This window comes from Lonchura striata, chromosome 8 (genome assembly GCF_050655825.1).
Source record: "Lonchura striata isolate lonStrDom1 chromosome 8, ASM5065582v1, whole genome shotgun sequence".
NCBI lineage: Eukaryota > Metazoa > Chordata > Aves > Passeriformes > Estrildidae > Lonchura > Lonchura striata.
Genome location: NC_140710.1, coordinates 9,573,987 through 9,586,076, shown reverse-complemented (window position 1 = coordinate 9,586,076; position 12,090 = coordinate 9,573,987). Strand labels below are relative to the sequence as shown.

Sequence of the window (12,090 nt, the reverse complement as noted above, 5' to 3'; positions counted from 1 at the left end):
GAAGTCTTCCTACCACAGTTGCTTTAAGGTTGTGACTTTAAAAAGGCATCAATGCACACAGCTTTTCTGCTAAGGATATGCTGATACCCCACCTCTGGGTTTTGCTAATGGTCATCCATTCATTAACAAAAGCACTATTGATGACATCAGCTGACAATTCTTCCCCACTGCAATCCCTACCACCGAGGAATATCACACTGCCCCAGTAATCGCAGTACCACTCAGTATGTAAACACTTAGAAATTAGCAGGTAAATCACTACGTACATATTTACAGCCTGATTAATGTGACTGATCTCTTGGGCTACATATTAAAAATTAATACCTTTTCCACTGGCCAAAGAACATTTCCTTTGTTATCAATATTGCAATATTTCAGGTCTAAGTCCAGTTGTAATCCAGGCCTACTGGATTCAGTGAAGTAAAAACTTAATTAAAAGGAACTTAGGCAGGTACCTCTACATATTGCCATAATCTCTGATTTAAATACAGATAAATAATCTAGAATGCAAATGAACTATGTAACATGCAAAGCAAGCTAAAAAAAAAAGCCCTATCACTATATTTTGATGGATGCTGAACCTTTAGATCATAGTCAGTTTTATTCCAACTGTGAGCACTGAATAATGTATTCTTTTTACCTGAAGAATCAAAATCTACATAGTCTAATTTCAGAATATGGTTAGCAAAAGCTTCGAGACCAGCTCTCCTTGATTGAATGAATGAAAAACCTCTGTCCATGGGCTTCAGAAGCAGCTACAACAAATGCAACAGTAATTGCACAGCGAGCTGCAAGGAGCAACTTGCTGTGCAATTACTGTTGCACTTGTTGTAGATGCTCCTAAAGATGCTACATTAGCTAAGCAGATTTTTATGCCCAAATTCTACATTGTAATGCAACAGTATATCACAACCAGCAGTAACAACACATATTCCCGTAACTTTCAGAAGTGCATTTTCATCTCTCAGTCTCTACATTGGTATAGCATTAACTTTCAGACCTCAGAAATGATCTTTGCATAAAGACCCAGTAACACAGTCAAGCTGTATGCATTGTGGTTCACTAAAATTCTGTTTACTTTGAAGCCAGAGACAATCTAACAGTCTGGTCAGAAACTGTGTCTCTGGCTTTTTGTTTCAAAGAACACACAAAAGTTCCAGACTAACCCAGGTCAGACTACATCTACACATGTATCCATCAAGCTGTAAAAGCAAAAATAAAAGCCACAGGAGGCTCCCTACTCATTAGAAGCTGCTTTTTGTTCATCTACTCTAAACAAGAACATATGTGGACTGAAAATTGTGTGAGGAATGAAAAACCCCTTATAAATACCCTTTCTAATGGGTCAACTTATCCCATCTCACCAAAAAGTAAATCACCTGTCAAATAAAGTGTTTAGACAAGGTTTGATAATCATTTTAACCACTACATTTTTTTCTGTAGCTGGCAGAATGTAACCTGAATTAACAAAAATTTACAAAGGGAAAGAAGCTCTAAACTTGCTCTTTTACAAAAAGAAGCTGCGAGTCTCTTATTCTGCTTTTATCTCTGAAGTATGTAAGAATTATCAACTGTAATCATTGGGAAGATTTTGTTGAAATGCCACAGCTAGCATTAGTAATTAATACATTTTAGTACTCAAAGTATTTGAACATATTTTTAAAGAATAACCTAGCTACCTTTTTTTTTTTTAGCTTTTTAAATACTTCCACTATTATTTCTTCAAAATTTCTAAGGCATCTATACATGTCGGTTATCTGGAAAAATGGGCAAGACTAAGCCTGGAACTAAGGAAAAAAATTACTTGTTTTTTTTTTAGCATGACTGTATTTCCTTCAGTAAAAGAACTATAGCACAAACCCTATGGCTTTTCCAGATTGTTTTTAAGCCTCAACTAAATTACACCTGAATTGCAGGATGTTACAATCTAATCTGATCTTAGCCTCTATTGTTCTGGACACATCAAAGTATTGTAACTCAATAAAGATTTTTCAAGGTAGTCATGTGAACAGTTCAAGCACATAGCAGTACACATTCCACCTCTCCAGCAGTGCTCATTTTGTCTTATTAAGATAAGGATTTGTCTCATGCATGAGGACACTCCCATTCAAATAGACTGCAGTGTACTTAGAGGTTAGTTCTCCCTATGGACAAACCCAAAGGCATTTTAACAGAGAACAACAACTTCAGTAGTAAATAGACCTCTACTGTAAAAGCCACTGCCCATAAACTATTGGATTCCAACTCCTCCTACTTATTGGGAGGTTGATTCCTTTGATCTGCAGTTCACTAATTTGATGGGAACGCCCTGTACCTTGGAAGGAGGAGCTGCAGGTTTAGGAACTAGATTTTTGTAGACACTTGGGACAATGGTGGTGGCTTTGTTGCCATTTGCCAGGTGAGAAACAGGTGATGTAAATGCAGCTGAGAAGGCGGCAGAAGGATCCTCTTTTGAAACCTTTTTGATGACCAGCATCTTGGTAGGTTGCTTGGCACTAGGGGGGTTTTCTGTAAAAACAAAACAAGAGATTCTGAAATACAGATACTCAGTTTCAGAACAGCTTCACTACACTGCTCCAGTTCCTCCTTCCCCATCTCAGACACTGCACATCTGATTCTGAGACCATCAGCTGCTATTTAGTTTCAGCTCTGAGAAGGTACTGGATGTGGATTTCTAAACATAATCTTTTCTAATTTAAACACAAGAGCTCCCTTGATGCTGAAAGGAAAAACCTACACTGACGTCAGTTAACAGCCTTGCACCATTCTAGAGAAAGAACAGGTATGAGCATTTTTTTGAACAACCATGGATCAGCTTTGTTAGTTCACTAACACAGCAAAAATATTTACATAACTTATACCTTAAAAGACATACCACTTTTACAAACAAGCACAGTTAATGTTTCTGAGGCCAAATAAACACATTTCCAGGAGCATAATTTAAAAAATACTAATAGTATAAACACATAAAAGCTCTATAAATGTTGTCATTAGGTTTTGAGCAGAACAACAGCTACCTGACAAACATGCAAAAAGAATAAAACCCAACAGTATTGCAAGAAGTGTTTTTAAGTTTCTTTTGCATTTGTACTATTTACAGTATCTAACCCAACTAATCAAACTAGTTATTAACAAATCTGTGTTTAACTGCTAGAATTGGTACCTTGTTTCACTTTCTTTTAAAGGCATAGATTCACATAGTACATAAGGATTGGAAGTAAGGCTGTTCTGAGTTTAAAAAATCAACTAAGCTCAAACCACAGAACTATGACAGCTTTGCTGTATTTCCACTAAGAAGATCCCAAGTCAGGAACTAATGCCTAGTTCATTCCAACCTGCTCTGCCCTTCAAGTGATGTCTGTGTGAAACTGTAACTGCAGCACGACAGGAAGTGAACACAGAACAGTGACATTACTGCCACTGGCTGTTTTTTTGTGACAAGACAAGCACAGTTTCACATAAACAAAAAGGCCAAGAGATTAGGGAAGATTGTGGGAGGAAAACAACAAAGACAGAAAGCAAACAAACTGCTTCACTTAAATCTTGAAAATATTTTTGAGTGAAAAACCCAGCATTTAAACACCAGTCACAATTTTATGCTCCATCATCAGCATTGTGTACAGTGACCTTTACCTACCCCATACTCCAGAAGGTGTCCCTAAAGGTTTGTTCTGGTTGTTCTGTCTTCCAGCTTCTGGATTCAAAGATGGCTGTAAAAAGACAATGTAAATGAATATAATGTTATGTCACATATAACAAAAATATAATCAATGTTAACATTTTGTTTCCAGGAACTCAGAGTATGGACAGATTTCTCTGAACAGCAGCTGAATTGGAAGAAAGTGCTTTGCCATGAGACATCCAAAAATCGAGTTTGCCTTCTCCTTGGTTTCTGCTGTATTTCCAATGGAACTACCAGAGGGTCCAGGATAACTCCTCTAGTCTTCTACTATAATTAAGTAGATTCTACCAATCAGTACATATATAAAAATATAAGGTATTTGATCAGCAGCTCAAAAAATAAAATAGAATCCACATCATTAGTATATGAAGAATCTATTTTCATTTAATAAATATTTTAATATAATAATTATGCACGAGCTGATTAAAAAAACACCCCAAAGCAATACTAGATTCATAATGTAAAGGAATGTATTTATTAACAAAAAAAAAGCTACATTTAAAGTTATGTCAAACCTCAGAGTCTACTTTTTAGGACAAGACTGCATGCAGACTCACTGCTCTCTGCAGACTTACACGGAATTCAGTTTCAGAATTCAACTTGGTGGAACTACTACAGACATGTCCAAGCTCAAAGCAGAGTGAAGAAAATCTAAGCACTCAATGACAAGTGGTCTCGATTAGCTATTCCTCTTCCCCTGTCCCAAATAACCTCAGTTCAAAATACAGCCATCTTTTTCCTCCTTTTAATGAATTCCTCATATGACAGTTACTATGGTGACAGCATAACTCTCTAAAAGTGAGCATCTGAAATAGTAGGTATTTCTGTTCTATAAGAGTAAGAAAAAATGTCACACCATTGTATAAATTCCTGCCTCAGTCTCCAGAAAGTCCTCTGTTTAAGTGCTTCAATTTTTAACTACAGTTCAGTTTTATAGCAGGGGGGCTCACACTTAGACTCTAACAGCCTGCTTTGCAGACCTTTCAAGGAAAGTGCTGTCAGCCACACAGGCCTAACAGCTACACACTTAGCCACAGCATACATCAGTTTCACCATTATGGCAGAGACAGTACAGGAGTTACTAAACAAAGCTTGCTGCTAGCCAGCGTGTGGTATTATAATCTTAAAAATGAGGGAAGTAATTAGAGAAGAAAAATAGCTATGTAGTTGGGGAAGGCGCTCATCAAGGCATTGAAAAAGAGAATGAAGGACATGGAAGAAAGATTTGGACCAAGACAGACAACAAGAGACTGCACAGTTGCAATCATTACAATATTTCTAGATTTTGACAGACTTCTGACAGTCAAAAAAAACCTAGGCTTATAGAAAGCCTGAATTACAGTATTCTTGAAAAATCAGCTAGTAGAAATCCACACACAAGCTTTATCCCCACTCTCCAGCTATTAACCATCCTGTGATGCAGGCTCTTACTCCAAGCAGCAGCAGCTGAACAAGAGCATGCAATCACTTCCCAGGCCCTTCACTGAAAAAACCCAGCAGCTTAAATCAAACTACCTCCTGTGGCAATTTAAGTGTAGGCTCTGGATTTTGGCTGAAACAGCTGTGTGTATTCATGTATTTCACTCTGACTCGTAAATTCCTGAGCAGAAGCCATCAAACTGCCACAATTTCAGCTGTGAACAGGCTTCCAAATACAAATGCTGAGTAAGACAGCAAAAACCTCATTACAATGATGCACACAAGTGTCACATCACCAGAACCTCTCACTACAGAAGGCAGCAAAGGCTGCCTTCATTGAAGATGAAGACAGAGGAACTGCATTAGAGGAAGGGACAGAGTTACCAGAACCTGACAGGATATTCTCCTCATTACACTGGTCAAGAAGAGCCAAGAGACAACAAGAAATAGATGCAGAAAGAAAAACACATTGTCTGATAATATAACACTCTTCAGGGGTCAGGAGAAATAGAATTACATTGAAAAGAGAAAACAGAAAAGGTGGACATCTCTCCAAGCATTAGCATTAAGAAAGGCACATGGTAAGGATGAAAACTGTAAGTCCAAGTACTGTTTGATAAAGTTTGAAAAACTAAGGATCTTCCACTAAAAATAGAGCCAGGATGTAAGAGACTATCATACTGATAATACCACATGAATCAAAATGCTGAATAAGAAGCAAGCTGGTAAACTGGAGATGTTGATGGAAGAAATGGCTCAAGAAATCCTGATCCACAGATTAACAGAGAGAGAGAGGAAAACATCTCTGATAACACTGTTTCAGAAGATTCAAGGCAGATGGTGGCCAGAGACTGAGCATGTCACGAACAAGCTTGGGAAGGTTATCACAAACACCAACACATATCAGAGTGAAGGAGACAGGAAGACTGAAGCAGGCAGGCTGAAGATAAACTGAACAGATGTATTTCTCGGAGCAAAAAAAAAGGCTTTGTAAGCAATGCCATGAATACAGCTACTCTTCCTCTGTCACCTTACAGGTTATGCTAAAGAGCTAGCTTGAATGTCACAAAGCCTTTAGTTCACAATAACCATTTGGCAAAACATACGAGCCAAACCCCATAATCCAATAGGTCTTCAAGTACTGAGGGCTCTGGGTACCAATCAGCATCCTATCAGTGCCAAAATAATTTTGTTAAATTTATTGTGTCTCAAACATGGAATGGAATGCAATTCTAGATCCTCACCACCTATCAATGTTAATACAAACAAGATGTGAAAAGCCATTTCTCACACCTTCCACTTCTAGTGAGAAGCTACACACTTACAAAGTCTTCCTCCTCAAACTGCAAATGCTCTTTATCGTCCTTCTTCTCTTCCCTGGATTCAACAGGCAGCTTTTCTTGAAAGGCGGAACTTTTCCGGGAATGGAAGTTGCCATTCCAGTGGCGATGAACTCCAGTTCCTCCTCCTCCACGCTGGCTCACACCATCATGGCCCCGTGAGGGACCATGCCAGCCAGGCTGACTGCCAGAAAGCCCAACATGAGCTCCTTTAGAAACACCAGAATCTACAGAATCATGGCGGAGAAGGGATGGCTGATGCCAGCAGTCTAAACAAAAGGAGATAAGGATGCAAATTAAAAAATCAGCACAGTATGCAGAATAGTGGAAATATTAGGTTGTTTTTCTTGTTGTTCAGCTAGTGGTCACTAACGAATTGCTGAGCTGAACTTATTAAGCACCGTGTGATTGTATCAGAAAACAAATCAAGCTACACAATGCACATACAGTTACTATGAAAACTTCTTAAGGCCTGAGCACATTGGAAAGGAGAAGAGAGTAGTACAACTTCCTCATAGGATGCTTTGAAAAGAAACAGTTTGGGAAAATATTTATATTCTGCTGAATTCCTCATTCTGTAGCATATTTCAAACTGTTTGCTCTTAGGCTGCATTCCTGATCCTTCTTACTCACCTCCCGCAGTTCGGAGGGGCCCATTATTGAAAAATCCATCAGAAGAGTTGTGTCTCCTGCGGCTCACGCCAAAGCGGCCCTCTCCCCGTGGAAGATGCTCTCCATGTTTCTCAAAGGTGGCTGCAGGGGACTGCAGAAAGTAAAGCCATGCAATGGAGAAATTGTTTGGACCCTCCAGAAGCCTGTCAGCCCAGCAATGACATTTTGCTAACTGAAAAAACCACCAACACCCACATTCCTGTTTTCAATAGAGCATCCATAACTGCATTGATTAGCCAGCAACATCAACGAGCCTGGATCTAACCAGAAGGGCTCACAAATCCACCTGTCTCACACAGAATCCCAGAGAAACCAGCACACTGATCTTACCCATGGTCAGAGGTGTGAAAGGAGCTGATCTGTATTACCATTACCTTGGTTGACTGTGGTGTTGAGAAGTTAAGCCAGGCAGGAACAAAGTCATGCTGCGCCATTTAGGTCCAGTGTCTCCCTTCAATAAAATGAGGCATCAAACCTCATGGCCAGGCTCTGTAAATGAAGAGAACATTCCCTGTCATCTTATCCAAACTGAAATAATAATACAATTTATCTCTCAAAGTTTGGCCCATATAAATAGGAGGGGGAAAGTGCTGAAGTTTTCTGTATTATACTTGAGCATTTTTCTTCTCCTGCTGACTTTATTCCTCTGACTGAAACAGGTAAGAACTTCAACAGTCCCAGTTACTTCCTGTTTACAATTAACACACCCATGAGGTTCATGACAGAATGGGTGTGGAGGGGGAAGAAAACTGAACCAATGGCATAGAAAAGCCATACAAAGCAGATGTAAAAATCAAGACATGACAGAATTTGGGGTACAATCCCTCATTGTTCATTGTCTCCCAGTCTACAAAGGGTTGATGACTGCATGTTTTATTCCAGAGGCTGTAAATCAAATATGACCAACTAGTTATGTTAAGAGACATTCAAAGCAGATCAGAGACCTGGAAGACAACAATAGGTCAGCTCCTTCACCCCTATGTTCTTTCCAACAGATCATAGCAATTTTTACTGCTCAAAATGATGAACATTTCAATATTGCTCCGTATAACTGAATTCCACCTTTTTTTTGTGGGTTGTCCAATTTACCATTTTGCTTTATCTTTCAACTTTAATTTATCTAGAAACAAGAAAATACAGTATAAGCAAAGTAGTAAATACATATGATCACTTACCCTGAGTTTGGCCTCTGCAGTCCAATGTCCTCAGTTTGTGTGCTTCAGTGACCTCTGGGTTCCTTCCTTCTCCAGAATTCTGGAAGGCCAGCCTTGAGGCAATAGTGCGTCTCGAAGCAGAGCATGAGAGGCCGCACTTCGTGCCAACTGTGCCCTTCACCCCCTCAGCTGCTCATTTTACCCTCTCTTTGCACTCTCACTACAAAAAAAAGATACCTAAGAAGGTAATTTATATTTTAAAAAGCCACGCCCACGTTCACCTCATTAAATTTCCTCTGGTCGTGGTAGTACAGAAATCAGCCTTTACATTACAAAAAGTTTTGTCAAGTCTGCATGACAACATTCAGAGCAACATCATGGTTAATACTGAACAGATACACTCAAGGCTGCTGGACAGTTCATGATCTGCAGCAGATCAACCCAAACACACTGGAAAAAAGATGTCACATAAAAATGTTTGCCCTAAATGCTGAGATCTAAACAAGATGCATCTGCCCAAGTGCTCTTAAAATATAAATTTCATTTTTATCACATACATCTGCTAAAAAAAGGTAAAATATTTTAAAAAATGAATGTTAGGATATACTCTAATCTTCACGTAACTTGGCTAATGCTCCACAGAGTTAAGCACTATTTGATATAAAGCTCAGAAGCAGGCACAAATGTTCTCCCTGTTTTTCACCATTTACATGCTGAAACATAGGTCACATGAACAAAAAAAGCCAGGTCCAAAAATAATCTCTTCTACTCTATTTTTTGTAGACTGGGTGCTGCTTTTAAAGGGACACAATTATTCCACAAGAGCCTCTTGTTCTACAGTGAAGAGTTCACTTCTGGGTCATAGTCCTCTTCCATCAAAGAGGTGAGACAGGAACTGTCGTCACTGTAAAAAACCAAACACAACCCCATCAATACAAGTGGCATAAACATGACAAAGTATGACTATAGAGAAGAACAGAAAGAGAAATTGAGCAACTATAGTGCAAGTGCCAAAAGCTATTTGACCTCTGATCAAAACAAAACCTGAAATAATCTAATTTTAAAAGAGTCCCTGAAAAGGGCATTTTTACTTTTAAATGATCACTTCCCAGATTTAGTCCACAAAAGGTCAACAAAACCAATTAGAATAAAGGGAAGACTGGAGAAATCGCATGCAGCTGATGAAAGCAATTCCACACTTCATAGCAATTTTAAAACCTGCTGCTAAAATGAGACTCTGGGCTGCAGGTAGGCCTGGCCATTCCAAATGCCACATCTCTACATGCCCACGTCATTCATAACCTGCTCCAGTACAGCCAGAGTCCCCTCTCAAGAGGATGATGATAGTAATACAAATGATTTTCCAATAACTACTCCATGGAAAATACCATCAAGACCAAAACCTGAGTTATTCTGCTATCATCTCAAGCAAATGGGTAGTTTAGTGATCCTGAAACAGTAACTGAGAAGTTTGATTACTGTTTTGATGCCATCAGCTGTTTCATAGGATGCCTTTAGGTGTGCCTTAATATGCTTTTATATTTAACTTATCCGAGTTTGTTTTCTTTGTTTGATACGGTTCCATTCTTTGATCAGTTTTGTTTTTCCCTGTGTATGTTATGTCATTCTTTACTTTTACAAAAAGTTTTAAAGGTGATTTTGATCAAGGCTCAAAATAAACACACCATGGGGAACAGCAAAATAATCATTACCCTATATCTTTTGGGTCACCCCTTTAATAAACCTCTTCATTTTTATGTTTTTTTTGTTTCTTTCTGGAACTAGATATTACTGTTGTATAAGAACAAGCAACACATATAATCTACCAGCCAAGATGAGGAAAAACCTGTGTGCTCATGACCACACACAGTTTTGACCTGAGAACTTTCTGAGCACCCCACCCTGTGCTACAATCTATTGAGCATCACACATTGCAAACAACTAAAGTTCTAATCTATAGAAGTGTGGTTTTATATTACAGTGTGCATAATGAACATAATGGAACATCTGCTGCAGACAGAACAGACTTCCCATCCTGCTGAACTCTGTACAGGTAAAGAACTGAGGAGTGATGTGACCTAAGTCTACTACCAAACATTTGAACAGTAAGTAGAAGATAAAACAGGACAAAGTCAATGCAGTTGACTACACTTAAACAAGATACATTACCTTCTGAATAAATATGCTTTTCAGAACAAACTGTATAGCAATTAAGCTGTGTCAAGCTATTGATAGAAGTTAAAAAATTTAAGAAATTGATTTAATGAACCTTGAGAATGGTACACAGCAATGTGAAAAATGGACCTAAAGAAAGCCCACAGAGAACTGTTCTCTGGCTTTAAGGTATCTAAATAAATGAACAACACAGAACTGCAGTTTTGAAGTAAGAACAAGGCCTGAGCACAAAAAAAAAAAAAAAAAAACCAAAACAAACCATCAAAGAAGTACAATACCGAGGTTCCATTTACCAAAAAGGTTCTCAGTACCTTTGGAAAAGGCACGGGAAAAACGTATCAACAGTTTGTGTTGCTGTGAGCCTTCCCTTTATATTTCACCACAACCAAAGCAAAGGTGAAACATTCTGTAAAACTCCAACCACCAACTTATAGGTGATCTTGCAGAGATTTGGGTTTCCTAAGCTGCTATTCTGATATCACTGTTAGGATGAGTGACCAGGGCAGTTCCTTTAGCAGTGCCTAACATGCAAGTAGACAGCCTAGGACAACACCTAGACCTGACTCCAAAATTCAGAAGGGACATACACAACTCTTCAGTCTCTGCCTTCCTGGGCACATCCCAGCACAAAGAGAACAGATGCCACATTTACATGCAATACTTTTTGCTAAAGCAAAAACCTTGTTAGATGAAGTGCTGTAAACTATAATAGCACTGAAACCCTTCAGTCTCCAGGATCAGCCTACACGCCCCCTTCTCCCACACACTCTGAATCCTGTCCAACAGCACATCTACAATCTGAGACCACTTCCATAACCTACCACTCTCATCACAAAGTCCTAACAGGAAAGACCCAAAGTCTCTCCATTACCTTCTCTGACAGCAACCTGTAATAAATTCTTGAGGAAAAAGGTGCAAGACCAAGAACAAACAGCATCAGGACCCTCAGGATACTTTCTCAGACTTTTAGGGCAGAGTCTGTATTATCATTTAATACCAGTCAGAGTTCTATGCAAATCTATTCAGTTGCTTTGTTTTCAGACACATTTATATATTTTTGCCTCCCAAATGACAGTGGGGCACAGTTTATTTGTTCTTTATGTAGAAGTCAACTTGGAGTTTTAAAAAAATACCAGGCTGAATTCAACTGGATATTTTCTCGTGCTACCAAAGTGTCCAACCACATTCTATTAGGTTTTTAATGATACTCAGAATTTTACCCAAGATACAGACTCATCAAGTCATGCCTCTTCCAAACTAAGAGTATCCACAGAAGCCTCTTGAATACCTCTAATCATCCTTATTAGCCATTACCCTATTCTTTAGGTACATCGTCACCAAAACAACAACAAATGTTCAAGATCTGGAAGCATAGCCCATTTATACAGTGGCAAAACTGTGCATTCCTAATATCTAATGTAGTTATTTTTTTCCCTATTACTACACAGAACTGAAATGACCTTTGACAACTACTCAGTTCTTCTATTATTGCATTTACAGTTCAATTGCACTGATCTCTGCTTCACTATAGAAAACACAAGGACAAAGATCATCAGTAGACACTCCCAATTCCAGAAAAAAGGCAAACAAAAGTGTTTGCCAATGCAAATGTAATTAATTCTCACTTTCCTTTTAAATTAATTAAAAT

General features: G+C 38.6%; 1 protein-coding gene across 3 annotated transcripts in view; it reads right to left on the bottom strand.

Moving 5' to 3' along the window:
• GPBP1L1 (GC-rich promoter binding protein 1 like 1) overlaps positions 1–12,090 on the bottom strand; it is a 31,169-nt gene that overhangs the window by 7,632 nt on the left and 11,447 nt on the right. For all 3 annotated transcript variants that reach the window (XM_021528612.3, XM_085585727.1, XM_085585728.1), the window contains exons 2-7: positions 8,289–9,171; positions 7,488–7,602; positions 7,075–7,204; positions 6,427–6,710; positions 3,638–3,710; positions 2,315–2,508 (exon numbers count right to left, since the gene is read on the bottom strand). In XM_021528612.3, the coding sequence (XP_021384287.1) occupies positions 2,315–2,508; positions 3,638–3,710; positions 6,427–6,710; positions 7,075–7,204; positions 7,488–7,547 (741 nt within the window). In that variant the 5' untranslated portion in view covers positions 7,548–7,602; positions 8,289–9,171. The remainder of the gene's footprint in view (positions 1–2,314; positions 2,509–3,637; positions 3,711–6,426; positions 6,711–7,074; positions 7,205–7,487; positions 7,603–8,288; positions 9,172–12,090) is intronic.